The sequence below is a fragment of the Danio rerio genome, chromosome 1, assembly GCF_052040795.2.
Source record: "Danio rerio strain M-AB ecotype USA chromosome 1, GRCz13ab, whole genome shotgun sequence".
NCBI classification, from domain to species: Eukaryota; Metazoa; Chordata; class Actinopteri; order Cypriniformes; family Danionidae; genus Danio; species Danio rerio.
Genome location: NC_141021.1, coordinates 51,744,403 through 51,758,060, shown reverse-complemented (window position 1 = coordinate 51,758,060; position 13,658 = coordinate 51,744,403). Strand labels below are relative to the sequence as shown.

The window sequence follows — 13,658 nt, the reverse complement described above, 5'->3', positions numbered from 1 at the left end:
ATATATATATATATATATATATATATATATATATATATATATATATATATATATATATATATATATTTATTTATTTATTTATTTTTATTTTTTTTAATTGTCTACAGCTGTGGTGCCTAAAGTAGGGGTCATGGGGCAATGAGGCAGGGGGTGGATGGAATTCACTTGTTGATTTCCAAAAATCGAATTCTTTTTATTTTTTTTAACCATTAGATTTCCCGGTGTTGGATTGTGGCTGGAAGGGCCGGATATGTGAAAATGTGCCGGATAAGTTGGCGGTTCATTCCACTGTGGCAACCCCAGATTAATAAAGAGAATAAGCCAAAAATAAAATAATTGAATGAATGAATAAACCATTAGAATTACTATATTTTATCCATAACCTACAGGAGACAAAATTTAATAGTTACAAAAAAAAAAAAAAACAACAACATGCAAATAAAAAGCCATCAGCCTTTAATTTACTTTTATTGGATTGCAACCCCTGCGTTGTTTAAAGTCAAATGCAGCAGATTGATTTTATGGCACCAGGTTAAACCTTCTGACACCTTTAGGACACTCAGATACATTACAAAGACCATGACTTAATATGTAGGAAGGCCTCAGAGTGACTTTCTCCAAAATTAAATGAAGAATAGACTTGGGCCTATTTGTGTGTGTGTTGTTGCATACAAGGGTTGTATATTTGTAACCACATCAGAAGATATTGGGGGTCACAAGTCACTAGCATTGTTACTTTGGGGGTCGCTGGCTGATAAGTTTGGGAACCCCTTATCAATAGAACAAACCACTGTTAGACTTGCCTAATTATACTAACTTGTCTAATTAACCCAATTAAGCCTTTAAATGTCACTTTAAGCTGAATACTAGTATCTTGAATAACATCTAGTCAAATATTATGTACTGTCATCATGGCAAAGATAGAAGAAATCAGTTATTAGTAATGAGTTATTAAAATAATGAAGGAGTGGCTCCACAACATCTCCTGACTGTTTTTGAATGGCCCAGCCAGAGCCCTGACTAAAACCCAATTGAGCTTTTCTGGAGAGACCTAAAAATGGCTGTCCACCAATGTTTACCATCCAATCTGACAGAACTAGAGAGGACCTGCAAGGAGGAATGGCAGAGGATCCCCAAAAAGACTCATGGCTGTATTGGATCAAAGGGATGCTTCTACTAAATACTGAGCAAAAGATGTACTGTAAATACTTTGGACCATGTGGTATTTCAGTGTTTGTTTTTTGCCAACAATTCTGAGTTTTACAGTAAATATGTGTACAATAATGAGAAAAAAAAATACTTAAATGATTTTAGCTCTTGTGCTTTTGCTAAATACTAAGCAAAGGGTCTGAATACTTAGGGCCATGTGATATTTCAGTTCTTCTTTTTTAATGAATTTGCAAAAATGTCAACAATTCTGAATTTTTCTTGCAATATGGGGTGCTGTGTGTACAATAATGAGGAAAATAAATGAACTCAAATGAGTTTAGCAAATGGCTGCAACATAAAACAAAGAGTGATAAATGTAAAGGGGTCTCAAAACTTTTTTGCAAGGGCGCATTGGCATGGATGGAGGGGACGTGTCCCCCCTAATATCTACCAATTACTGAAATGTCCCTACCAATAATTTAATCGATTTCAAAATAAAATAATGCTCCGTCAACCCTTAGTAACCTACTTGTGCACAAAGGGTTAAAGTCAAGTTTGCTATGAGTTCACTATAATTCTATTAACCAAGGCTGTGCAAGGATTCGAAAAAGCAATGATCAGGATATAACAGTTCAATTTGCGTCACACACCTCTCTACATTCATACATTCTCAAAGCCAGATTGCAGGAAAATAATGTAAATTGACTTTTGCAGCATGGAACGTGATTCATAAATTGTTATTTGTATCATTAAGAGTTTGTTTTTTAAGTATTTTATTAATGTTTTTACAAACGCAAAAACAATTTATGCACTCTAGCAATGCATGTCCCCACTAATGTCAAGAGCGACATATACGCCCTTGACTTTCTGTACCCATTGTACACACTATTTGTTCTCCCTCAATAGCTTCCAAAGCTTCTTGAGTTTCTTTATACTGTTGAACTCAAATGATGATATACTGAAGAAAGTCAGAAAAACTAATACTTTGGATACTATTTTCAGTGGAGCTTCTTTCGTGTTCAACAGAAGAAAGAAACTCAGGAACAAGTGAAGAGTGAGAGTAAATGATTTTCAGCTTTGCATGAACTATCCCTGTAATGAAGTTCCATTCAGAGTTATGACTAACAGTGGTGCACCGCTGATTTTAATATGTCTCTGTGTGTGTTTCGGCTCTCGAATGCATGAATGGTAATTACCTTATCAGGGAAAGGCTGCTGTAACTGGCCGACCTCCAGCGGAGTGATGAGGGGGATGTTATCAAAACCGTCCTCCACCGATGCCTCTCTCTCCACCTTTTCCGCCAGGTTACTGCCTAGTTTCACCATATCTGATAAAACAAACAAACAAACATATACAGCTGAAGTTACAATTATTTGCCCTTCTGTGAATTTGTTGTTCTTTTTATAAATATTTTCCAAATGATGTTTAACAGAGCAAGCCAATTTTCACAGTATTACCTACAATATTTTTTCTTCTGGAGGAAGTCTTATTTGTTTTATTTCAGCTAGAATCACTGCCGGGTGCGCATAAAATAAATAAATAAATAAATAAAAAATCACCTTGCGATATTGATGCTGAAACGATATATTGCGCAGCCCTGATGTTATTGTTTCATTATATAATGGCTTCAAATAGTTGACCTGGTATTCATACGTAGTTATTAAACTTATTGCATTATTTCTTCCCACCACAGCATCTAGCAATATCTGTATGATATAACTGTATCTGTTGCTGCTTGTTGTTTTCCATTTAGCACTAATAGTTAGTCAGTACATCTCTCTCCATTAAGTCTGTCTCTGATGGGTCTCTGTGATGTTGTTCAGTTCCTGTGATTCTCTCTCCATATCATTATGACTCACTTGCGCGCACACACGCACACACACACACACACACACACACACACACACACACACACACACACACACACACACACACACACACACACACACACACACACACACACACACACACACACACACACACACACACACGTCTTACTCATTAGTTGACTGACGAAAACATCTGATAGGTTAACGCTCTCACTCATTATCCTCCTCCAATCTAATAGGCTATTAAAGAGCTCTCTCTCTCTCTCTCTCTATCTACAGAATACAAAGCACAAAAACACAACAATTACAAGTGACAGACGGAAATGTCGGCCCATTTTAAGCCATTTTGAGACTGTCCTTTTGTGCCAGTATTACGTAAGTTTTGATCAATATACACCATACATACATAGTTTTTAATTAGTGGATTTTATAAAAAAAAAAATAATAAATATGCTGTACGTGTGTGTGTGTGTGTGTGTGTGTGTGTGTGTATATATATATATATATATATATATATATATATATATATATATATATATATATATATATATATATATATATATGAGAGTAATATATATATGAGAGTAATATATATATATATATATATATATATATATATATATATATATATATATATATATATATATATATATATATATATATATTAACTTGAAATCAGAATTATTAACAGAATTATTATTTGGACCATGTGATTCCTTTTATCTTTGCCATGAAGTCAGTAAATAATACTTGCTAGATATTTTTCAAGACATTTCTATACAGCTTAAAGTGACATTTAAAGGCTTAACTAGGTTAATTAGGTTAACTATGCAGTTTAGGGTAATTAGGCAAGTTGTTGTATAACGATGGTTTGTTCTGTAGACTCAAAAAATATAGCTTAAAGAGGTTAAAAATATTGACCTTAAAATGTTTTTAAAAAAATTAAAACTGCTTTTATTCTAGCCTAAATAACACAAATAAGACTTTCTCCAGCAGAAAAAAATATTATCAGACACACTGTGAAAAATTCCTTGCTCTGTTAAACATCATTTAGAAAATATTTTAAATAAGAAAGAGAAAAAAAAATCAAAGCGGGGCTGATAATTCTGACTTAGTGTGTGTGTGACAAATATCCCATTTTTAATCCCATTTTACATACTTTTGCTAAGTCTTTGAGCATCTGTGATGATGGTTTATGTGAAGAAAAAAAGGCAGAAGCCTAATTAAACAATTACACTCTTAAAAATATAAAGGTTCTTTATTGTTATATATGATTCCACAAAAACCTCCATTTGATTACGCAGGCAAAATGTTCATTATAGTGGAAAATAATCTCATCATGTTAATTAAATCTCATCATGTAATTAAAATTAACTGAACGCTGTTAATTTTTTTTGTTTATATACAGTATACACACACACACACACACACACACACACACACACACACAAACACACACACACACACACACACACACACACACACACACACACACACATATATATATATATATATATATATATATATTTATTTATTTTATTTTTTATTGTTTTAACTAAAATGCTCGTTGGGGAACCACTGGAACCCCCTTCAATGCACAGTTAATCCAAAAATGACATATCTGTCATCATTTATTCATCCTCCACTGGTTTTTAGACCTATTTGAGTTATTTTCTGGATATTAATTTCCAGGATTTGTGTGGATTTTTAAAATGTTTTTATTTATCCAAGTGGTTGGATCAGCCCATATATTGTAGCCCAAGAAGTTTTTTTTGTGTGATATTTACATGTTTCATTATTGCATAAATACATGTTACAACTCAGTCATGCTGAACCGTACTTATAAACAAAAACAAAGTAATAAGTAGATAGTATTATAAAAAAATTGTATTAAAATATTCTTGCTTGGAAAAGGATGAAAAAGGATGACTTGTAGGATTGTGGCGAAAGTGTAAATATTTAAAACGACCATTAATTAGAGGATCACTCTGAAATTTTAAGATTTTATTTTCTAGATTTACAATTTAAAGTCATGTTTCCGAGTAAAACATATTTGTTTCTGTTATGATAAGTTCAATTACATTTGTATTCAATCTAAAAAATGTCATTTAAGAGCATATTAACAAGAAAGATGACATGTTTTCACATGCCATATATATAATTTAGAAAACAACACTTTCAGAAGAACTGAATCAATATTTGGTTGAGCTAACCCTGTTTGTCATCATTTGTCAACATTTGTCATCTTATTAAAAAAAATCAGCAATAAAAAAATAAATACATATTCAAAAGGTCTTTATTTTTTCCCATAGCTGTTTCCTAATGGACAAGCACCTAATAAGCAGATAGACGTGCTAATTTTTTCCTTTATCTAAAAGGACCAAGTGATGTTACTACAATTGAAAGAAACTGACAATAAATAAATAAATACATTTTCAAGTAACCCACGCTTAAATTTTTTTCAATAGTTGTATTCATCATACAATCAAACTAAACATCGCAACTCTTACTAAGACTGAATATATAGTTTCAGCATTGATATCGCAATGTGATCATTCACCATACATTGCGAGTATACGCAGCGTTGAGTCTGGATTATAATTGATCATTCGCAAGTATTTTGAGGCCTGTGACTTTATTACGGATTTTAAAGCATTCAAGCATAAGAAATTATAGCATTTTGACAAATTAATTACTATTATTTTATTGAATTGTTTATAAAATGAAGACTATGCAGTATTATTTTACATTTGATTATTCAATTACTGTATGCTGAATATAATTAGACTGTTTAATTAATTTGCATATGTTTCTTCATTGAATTTATCTATGCTTGTAGATTGCTTATTATATTTTATGCACTACCCTAGAATCGTTCCAGTCAATCTAACATTATAAGTTTCCAATTAGTTTCAACTAGTGAAATTGTATTATTATTGTAATATTTAATCGCAGAATAATACAATATCGCAATGTTACATTTTTCCAATATCGTGTAGCCTTAATTCTTACATTGTTTTTCTTCGAACAATGGTTTTTAAGTTCAATCAACTTAAATTTGTAAAAATAAATTAAGTTAACTTAATGGATTTGTGCTGTGACAACATGAAGTGATATTGTGTAACCCAGCCTTTTACACAGTGTATTAGACATAATATACAAAAATAAAGGCGTACTTGTTTCATGTTAAAGCACCAAGTGATGTTATTTAGACAAAGCACTACAACTGAAAGAAACTGACAATCATTTGATGTGAAAGCCACAGCAGGCCACAGACCGGCGGATTCTGCTGGTTTTATCAAGGTTATCGAGATGGCCAATGTTCAGCACATCAGGATGTGTGAAGAAGAATCACAGATGATCCGCCTGCGGTGCCTCTCAACCCGCCTTCGACCACAGAGACACCGATACTGCCATATTCAAACCTCTAACAACCACAAAATCGATTATCAAAGGACAAACGTAATCACAAAACGCTATCACGTTAGCCTTTCAAAACGCGGCATTAAATACTGCGCCAATAGCTAATAATGAAGCATCACTACGCAGCAGCTGAGGCACTGTATAAAAAATAACGATGGACGCTCCTCTCTCTCGTAATGTTTGATAAAATAAATGTAATTTAGATAATGAAAACGCAATTAAAGGAATAAATGCTTTATCTAGACTTCACCGTTTCCCGGAGGTTTGTTTGGAAATGAGACAGGCGGCTAAGCTAGCTGACGTTTTTCGTCGGAAATAAATGTAAAAGAGATACTCACTGCTTTCCCTGCGGTCGTCTTGCTGATGCTGATGATGAAGAGCTGGTGTTATGGCGATGTGTGTGTGTGTGTGTGTGTTCTCGTCGCTTCAGTATGATGTCAGCTGAATCTCAGCGATAACTGGCTGATCAATGTGACAAATCCCATTTTACACACATTTGCTACGTCGTTGAGCATCTGTGATGATGATGATTTGTGTGAAGGAAATGGTAGAAGCCTAATTAAACAATTACACTGTTAAAAATAAAGGTTCTTTATTGTAATATGTAGCTCCACCAAGAACCTTTAACCTCCATTTAACTACACACGCAAAATGTTCATTAGGCTGTAGTGGGAAAGGATCTTATCATGTTAATAACATTTTTTTACACTATTTTTCTTGAAGTACGTTTGACTAAAAGGCTCTTTTGTGAACTAAAAGTGTTTTAATGGAATCATCGAACCATCTTAAAGGGACAGTTAAACTAAAATTAATTATCTCATCATTTAGCTGCTCATTTTGTTTGAAACCTCTCTGTGATTCCTTCCTCTATAGACAAATGACTCGGCTATATTTTGAAGAATGTTTGAAAGCAGTAGCATACTGACCTCCATGTGTTTTTCAGCCAGCTATTGGTTTCCTGCAGTACATTCTTTAATATCTTACTTTTTAGTTTGACAGAAGTTTAACAGTGAATTTAAATAAAAGTATTTCATGCAACAATTTCACCATTTTCTTTATTATGCGTTCTCTCTTATAATTACAGTGCTCAGCATAATTGAGCACACCCCATTTTGAAAACAAATATTTTTATCCATTTCTAAGTAATATGTGTGTATGTGTGTGTGTGTGTGTGTGTGTGTGTGTGTATGTATATATATATTGTGCATTTGAACAAAACAGATTTATTAAAAATATATATTTAATAAAATATCATTTTAATCACAGAAGATCTTAAGGAATTGAAAGACAGTACTATTAAATTTAAGCCAAATATTGCCAAAAAATTACAAACTACAAAATGTAAACAACATTTTATTTATTTTATTTGTACATTTATTTAATTTTAATTTATTTATTTCTCACAAATTTTGCTCTTTTAAATAATAAAAAAATAAAAATCCATTTCAAAGTAATATATGTTTTTGTGTGTGTGTGTGTGTGTGTTTGTTCACACACACACACACACACACACACACACACACACACACACACACACACACACACACACACACACACACACACACACACACACACACACGCAGACACTTCCCTATGGCATAAATTTGAGCTACTAATTTTTAAACTGTTGTTGTAACCTATTTTGTAAGATTAGCACTGGCTAATCCAACACAATTGCACGGCAATTGTACTAATCTAATGTATATGCACAAATATAATATTGTAAAGCATCCTATAAAATTATGAATTTAAATGAGAGATTTGTGAGGGGTGAACTTATGTATGCTGAGCACTGTGTTTTCCTTTTAAATATTAAACTTCATTTTGAAACCAATTTTATTAGGAAATAGATAGTAAATACACACTGAAATAAACATAGCATTTTAAAAGAAGTGTTTTCTTGTTGGAAATGCTCTAATATTTTTTATTTTTTAATTGAATTTGGTAAATTATTAAAGATAAACAAATTGTCACATGCATTGGGTTAGTATGGGGTTAAAAGCTATATAAAAATACACAAATGCAGTTTTTGGCATTGAATATATTGTAAGAATTGATTCTAAAACAAGAATAAATATTAGACTTAATGCACAGATTATTATTAGCATTTTCTCATTTTTTAAAATAACTTGGTAACACTTTATTTTGATGGTCCCTATTGCACATTTTGTTGACAAAAAGTTGCTCTGCAACTTCATGCCAATTATTCTCACTTGAGTATTAGTAGACTGTCTGCTTAATATCTGTTGATATGCTCAGACTTTTAACTGACTATATGAAACTTTGCACGTAAATGTCAACACACTAACCCTAACCCAAACAGTCTTATAATCTAATTAGTTATCTAATTAGTTGGCATGTAGATTCAATAGAACTTAAATTCAACAACATATCTTAAAGGGACTATCAAAATAAAGTGATCCCAATAACTTTTAAGATATTTGTTGGACAAATAAATATTTTAGAATTGAATTTCTAGAAAATTATTCTGCTTTGGGAAAAATAGAAGAAAATAGTAATTTAATCCTTATGAGAATATATGCTTTGAGTTCTTATTGTGCATATAATCATTTCCACATATGTATTTTTGGATCTTTCAGATGCTGCAATGTTTAATTTGGATTGAGAGTCTTTTGGTTTACATTTAATCATATTTCTGCAGGACTCGTGCTGTGGATTTGCCCTCGTAATGATTTTTTCATGTCAGCTCTCTCATCTAGACCTTCATGCCAGCCTACATTTCTTTTTTTCTAATCGTCAGTTGATGGAAACTACTATCAGAAGAGGAGTCAGTGTGAGTCTTGTTTAGATCTACACATTCATACATCAAATATAAACAGACTCATTGCTGGACTGTTTTGTGTATAAGTTCAAAAGGTAGTGTCTGTTTCATACTTTAGTGCCAAATAAATACAATTTTCAGTAGGAAAATAAAATTTTAGACTTCACTTTAGTTAGGTTGGAAGTTTTGTTTAAGCTAAATATAATGTCTGTCTTCCTGGATCGAAAAACAAAAAAACTCATGACCAAATCTTTCACAGACAAAAGCAATAAGCAACATTGCCACCTAGTGTTTTCTTTAGTGAATTGCGTGATTAATTTAACATTATTTAAAGATTTTCTTAATGTTCATTTATACATTTTCCTGAGCTTAAATCCTTTATTCATCAGGTGTTCGCCACAGCGAAATGAACCGCCAACTTATCCAGCATATGTTTTACGCAATGGATGCTCTTCCAGCTGCAACCCAGTCTTGGGAAAAAGACCTATACACACCCATACAATATGGCCAGTTTTGTTTATTCAGTCCATCAATACCGCATTTCTTCGGGGGAAACCGGAGCACCTAGAAGAAACCCACGCAAACATGGGGAGAACATGCAAACTCCACACAGAAACACCAACTGGCCAGTGCTCGAACCTGTGAGGCTATCGTGCTACCCATTGTGCCACCGTGTCACCCTAAATTAGAAAATAAATTAGAATTAATGTTAAACAAACCTTAATCACAATTAAAAAGCAAACACATAAATATAGTATAAACAGCAATGTAGCTAGATTAAATCATGAATAAAGCATATTAAATGCTTTTAAAGTAAAAAGTTTCCGCTTTAATGTTGCAAAAAACTTCAAAGTTCATGCATTCATTTTCTTTTCAGCTCAGTCCCTTTAATAATTTGGGGTCACCACAACGGAATGAACCGCCAACTTATCCAGCGTATGTTCTATGCAGTGGATGCCCTTCCAGCTGCAACCCATCTCTGGGAAACATCCACACACACTCATTCACAATGGACAATTTAGCCTGCCCAATTCACCTGTATCACATGTCTTTGTACTGTGGGGAAAACCGGATCACCCGCGCAAATGCAGGGAGAACATGCAAACTACCTACTGCACCCTCAAAATATGGGTGATAATTTTATTTAAGTAAACAATTATTCTGACTTGCAGCATATATGGACTTTAATAAATATAAATAAATATTCTAAAATAAATACAGTAAATTCATCATACAAATTATTATATTATGTTATATTATATTATATTATATTATATTATATTATATTATATTATATTATATTATATTATTAAAAGCTCACTAACAAATGGACTAAACACAATTGTTTAAAAGAAAGAAGGCAGAGAAAAAAAGTTTTTAAATGACAATAAATGTTTATTTTAAATAAGAAACAAAATTTCCCTGACAATTTATTCAGTATAAATTTATTCTAATTTATAACAGTATTGTATTGTAACATTGAAAGACATTTTATTTAGTCTATAAATCATGGCAAAAATGTATTATAATCCTAATTGTTTTTCTCAGAAGCAACTTAAATGAAACATATCCTAAATTAAATATTAGACAAAGGTTTAGATGTACTTGATTATAGGTGAAGAATCAATCGATGCTGAATTTGTACTGTAATTTTAGCTGTCCATATTCGTCTTTAAACAAAGTTTCATTTTTAGCAAACCAAGTCTGTACAAAAATCTATTTGATATATTTAGGTGTAAACTGTAACTTGGTCGCTAGATGGCAGTGTGGATTTTATTCTAAATTAAAACGAATATTTGTACTTTTTCTTCTAATTCATTCATTTTCTTTTCAGCTTAGTCCCTTTATTAATCTGGGGTTGCCACAGTGGAATGACCCGCCAGCTTAACCAGCATATGTTGTACGCAGCGGATGCCCTTCCAGCTGCAACCTATCTCTGGGAAACATTAATACACCCTCGTTCACACTCATACACTATACGGACAATTTAGCCTAATTTAGACCAGCCAAGGCTCAAAAAAGTGAATGTTTCATCTTGCTGTGAGGCGATAGCACCCCTTACTACATCACCCTTCTCCTCCAATATGAGTAATAATAACAAGTACAAGTAATAAAACACCCTTTATAACAAGTAACATAAAGTCAGATTGTACACAAAGTGAACAAGTCACGTGCCGATCAAACTGCCCATTCCCGATTTACCACAGGAAGTTAAGGATAATCCCAGGTCAGCCCTGAATAGCAGTCTTATTTACAGTAACTAGGGCTTTTAAATATAGGTAAGTCCTTAACCTTCCTGTTTTAATTCCACAAAAGTAAAACCAACATCGGGAAATGCTGGATTTAAATGCCAGAGGACTGATCGTTTTTTTAAGCTAAGCTAAAATTAGCATATTTATTGTATAGGGCTGAATAATAGGCTAAGTATGCGGCTATTTAAAAAGTGCAGATCAGATGCACATGAACATGATCCAATAAAATCATGTAACATCCTGTAGTTGTTTTCAAAACCACCAACAGCTGGGAAATGTTAAATTCTCTTAAGAGCTGTTTCATCAAACAATGTCCAGTTCATACTTTAGCTCATTTCCTTGGAAGAGACTCGATGACCATCTGCTGGATATTGACTCTTCTGTAAACCAGAATAGAGTTTAATAAGTCTCTATAGTAGATTAATTTCTTGAGTCAGTTTTATTTATTTGTTATCTGTTGATATAAATATTTAATTACTGTTAACATTGGCTGAAAATACCATCATTCCAGTCAAAACTCCAGCGAAGCATATAATCTGGAGGCATTACTCGGTCTTATCTCTGCTGATGGTGAAGCCAGGGAGGACAAGAGCAATGATGTGAAGTGAAGTGTGTTGGTTGCTCACAGTTGTTTCCGATCATTTGTGACTCCCAATTACTGAAAAATCTAATAGTCATCTGATGGAGCTCGTATCTGCCCTCATTTGCTCTGAATGTAAAGGTCAGATGCTGAAAGCCCTGAGTAATGATGGCTTGTGGAGAGATGAACTGTCTTTCTCATCAACAGATTTCAGGCCATTGACATTATAGAAATGTGAAGAACACCGGAGACATTTTCCCTAAAGAAATATATAATTCATAATTGAGTATGTAATATCATCTATCAGCATTGTAACCACAGACTGAGTATACTTCACCTGCTTTACCCAAGCATTCGTATAGCTACCATATAGCAACCAACTAACAACAACTAGCAAACAGCATAGAACATACAAGCAGCAATATAACAGCTTCCAAGAAACCACTCAAAGTGTCCTAGCACCTGCCCTGAACCCATCTAGCATGCTGTTTTTCAAATTCTATGAATTCGGACATACTACTCGAGTCGCATATTGTTTTTAGCATGCTATATGCGATTTTGGACGCAGCCTAGTTTTTACCAGCAGGCGGCTCTCTAGATTAGTTTTGAATGGCAGGTGTCATTTTAAGCTAGTTTATAACAACCGTTGGTGCTCTAGGCTAGTTTTTAAACAGTAGATGGGGCTCTCGGCTAGTTTTTAAACTGCAGAGGGCACTCTAGGCTAGTTTTTAATAACAGATTGCACTCTAGGCTACTTTTTAACAACAGATGGTGCTCTAGGCTACTTTTGAGCAGCAGAGGCTTTCTAGGCTAGTTTTTAACAGCAGGCGGCACTAAAGGATAGTTTTTTTACAACAGATAGCACTCTAGGCTAGTTTTTAAACAGCAGGCGGCACTAAAGGATAGTTTTTTACAACAGATGGTACTCTAGGCTAGTTTTTAAACAGCAGGCGGCACTAAAGGATAGTTTTTTACAACAGATGGTACTCTAGGCTAGTTTTTAACAGCAGGCGGCACTAAAGGATAGTTTTTACAACAGATGGTACTCTAGGCTAGTTTTTAAACAGCAGGCGGCACTAAAGGATAGTTTTTTACAACAGATGGTACTCTAGGCTAGTTTTTAACAGCAGGCGGCACTAAAGGATAGTTTTTACAACAGATGGTACTCTAGGCTAGTTTTTAACAGCAGGCGGCACTAAAGGATAGTTTTTACAACAGATGGTACTCTAGGCTAGTTTTTAAACAGCAGGCGACACTAAAGGATAGTTTTTTACAACAGATGGTACTCTAGGCTAGTTTTTAAACAGCAGGCGACACTAAAGGATAGTTTTTTACAACAGATGGTACTCTAGGCTAGTTTTTAAACAGCAGGCGGCACTAAAGGATAGTTTTTTACAACAGATGGTACTCTAGGCTAGTTTTTAAACAGCAGGCGGCACTAAAGGATAGTTTTTTACAACAGATGGTACTCTAGGCTAGTTTTTAACAGCAGGCGGCACTAAAGGATAGTTTTTTACAACAGATGGTACTCTAGGCTAGTTTTTAAACAGCAGGCGGCACTAAAGGATAGTTTTTTACAACAGATAGCACTCTAGGCTAGTTTTTAAACAGCAGGCGGCACTAAAGGATAGTTTTTTACAACA

At 33.5% G+C, this 13,658-nt stretch overlaps 2 protein-coding genes across 4 annotated transcripts in view; one reads left to right on the top strand and one right to left on the bottom strand.

The window, feature by feature from the left end:
* The window catches only part of caly (calcyon neuron-specific vesicular protein), a 54,749-nt gene that overhangs the window by 22,703 nt on the left and 18,388 nt on the right, over positions 1-13,658 (bottom strand). Inside the window, 2 exon segments of one of the 2 annotated variants that reach the window (NM_001326550.2) lie at positions 2,346-2,476; positions 6,740-6,851. In NM_001326550.2, coding sequence (NP_001313479.1) covers positions 2,346-2,474 — 129 coding nt within the window. In that variant the 5' untranslated portion in view covers positions 2,475-2,476; positions 6,740-6,851. 2 annotated transcript variants of the gene reach the window in all.
* Positions 3,258-13,658, top strand: part of si:ch73-6k14.2 — a 26,748-nt gene continuing 16,347 nt past the window's right edge. Inside the window, exons 1-2 of one of the 2 annotated variants that reach the window (XM_087237728.1) lie at positions 3,258-3,353; positions 9,064-9,195. The gene's annotated coding sequence lies outside the window, so the exon portion shown is untranslated. Of the gene's footprint in view, positions 3,354-9,063; positions 9,196-11,332; positions 11,463-13,658 lie in introns of those variants that run through there. The other variant, XM_087237727.1, reaches the window with a different exon arrangement.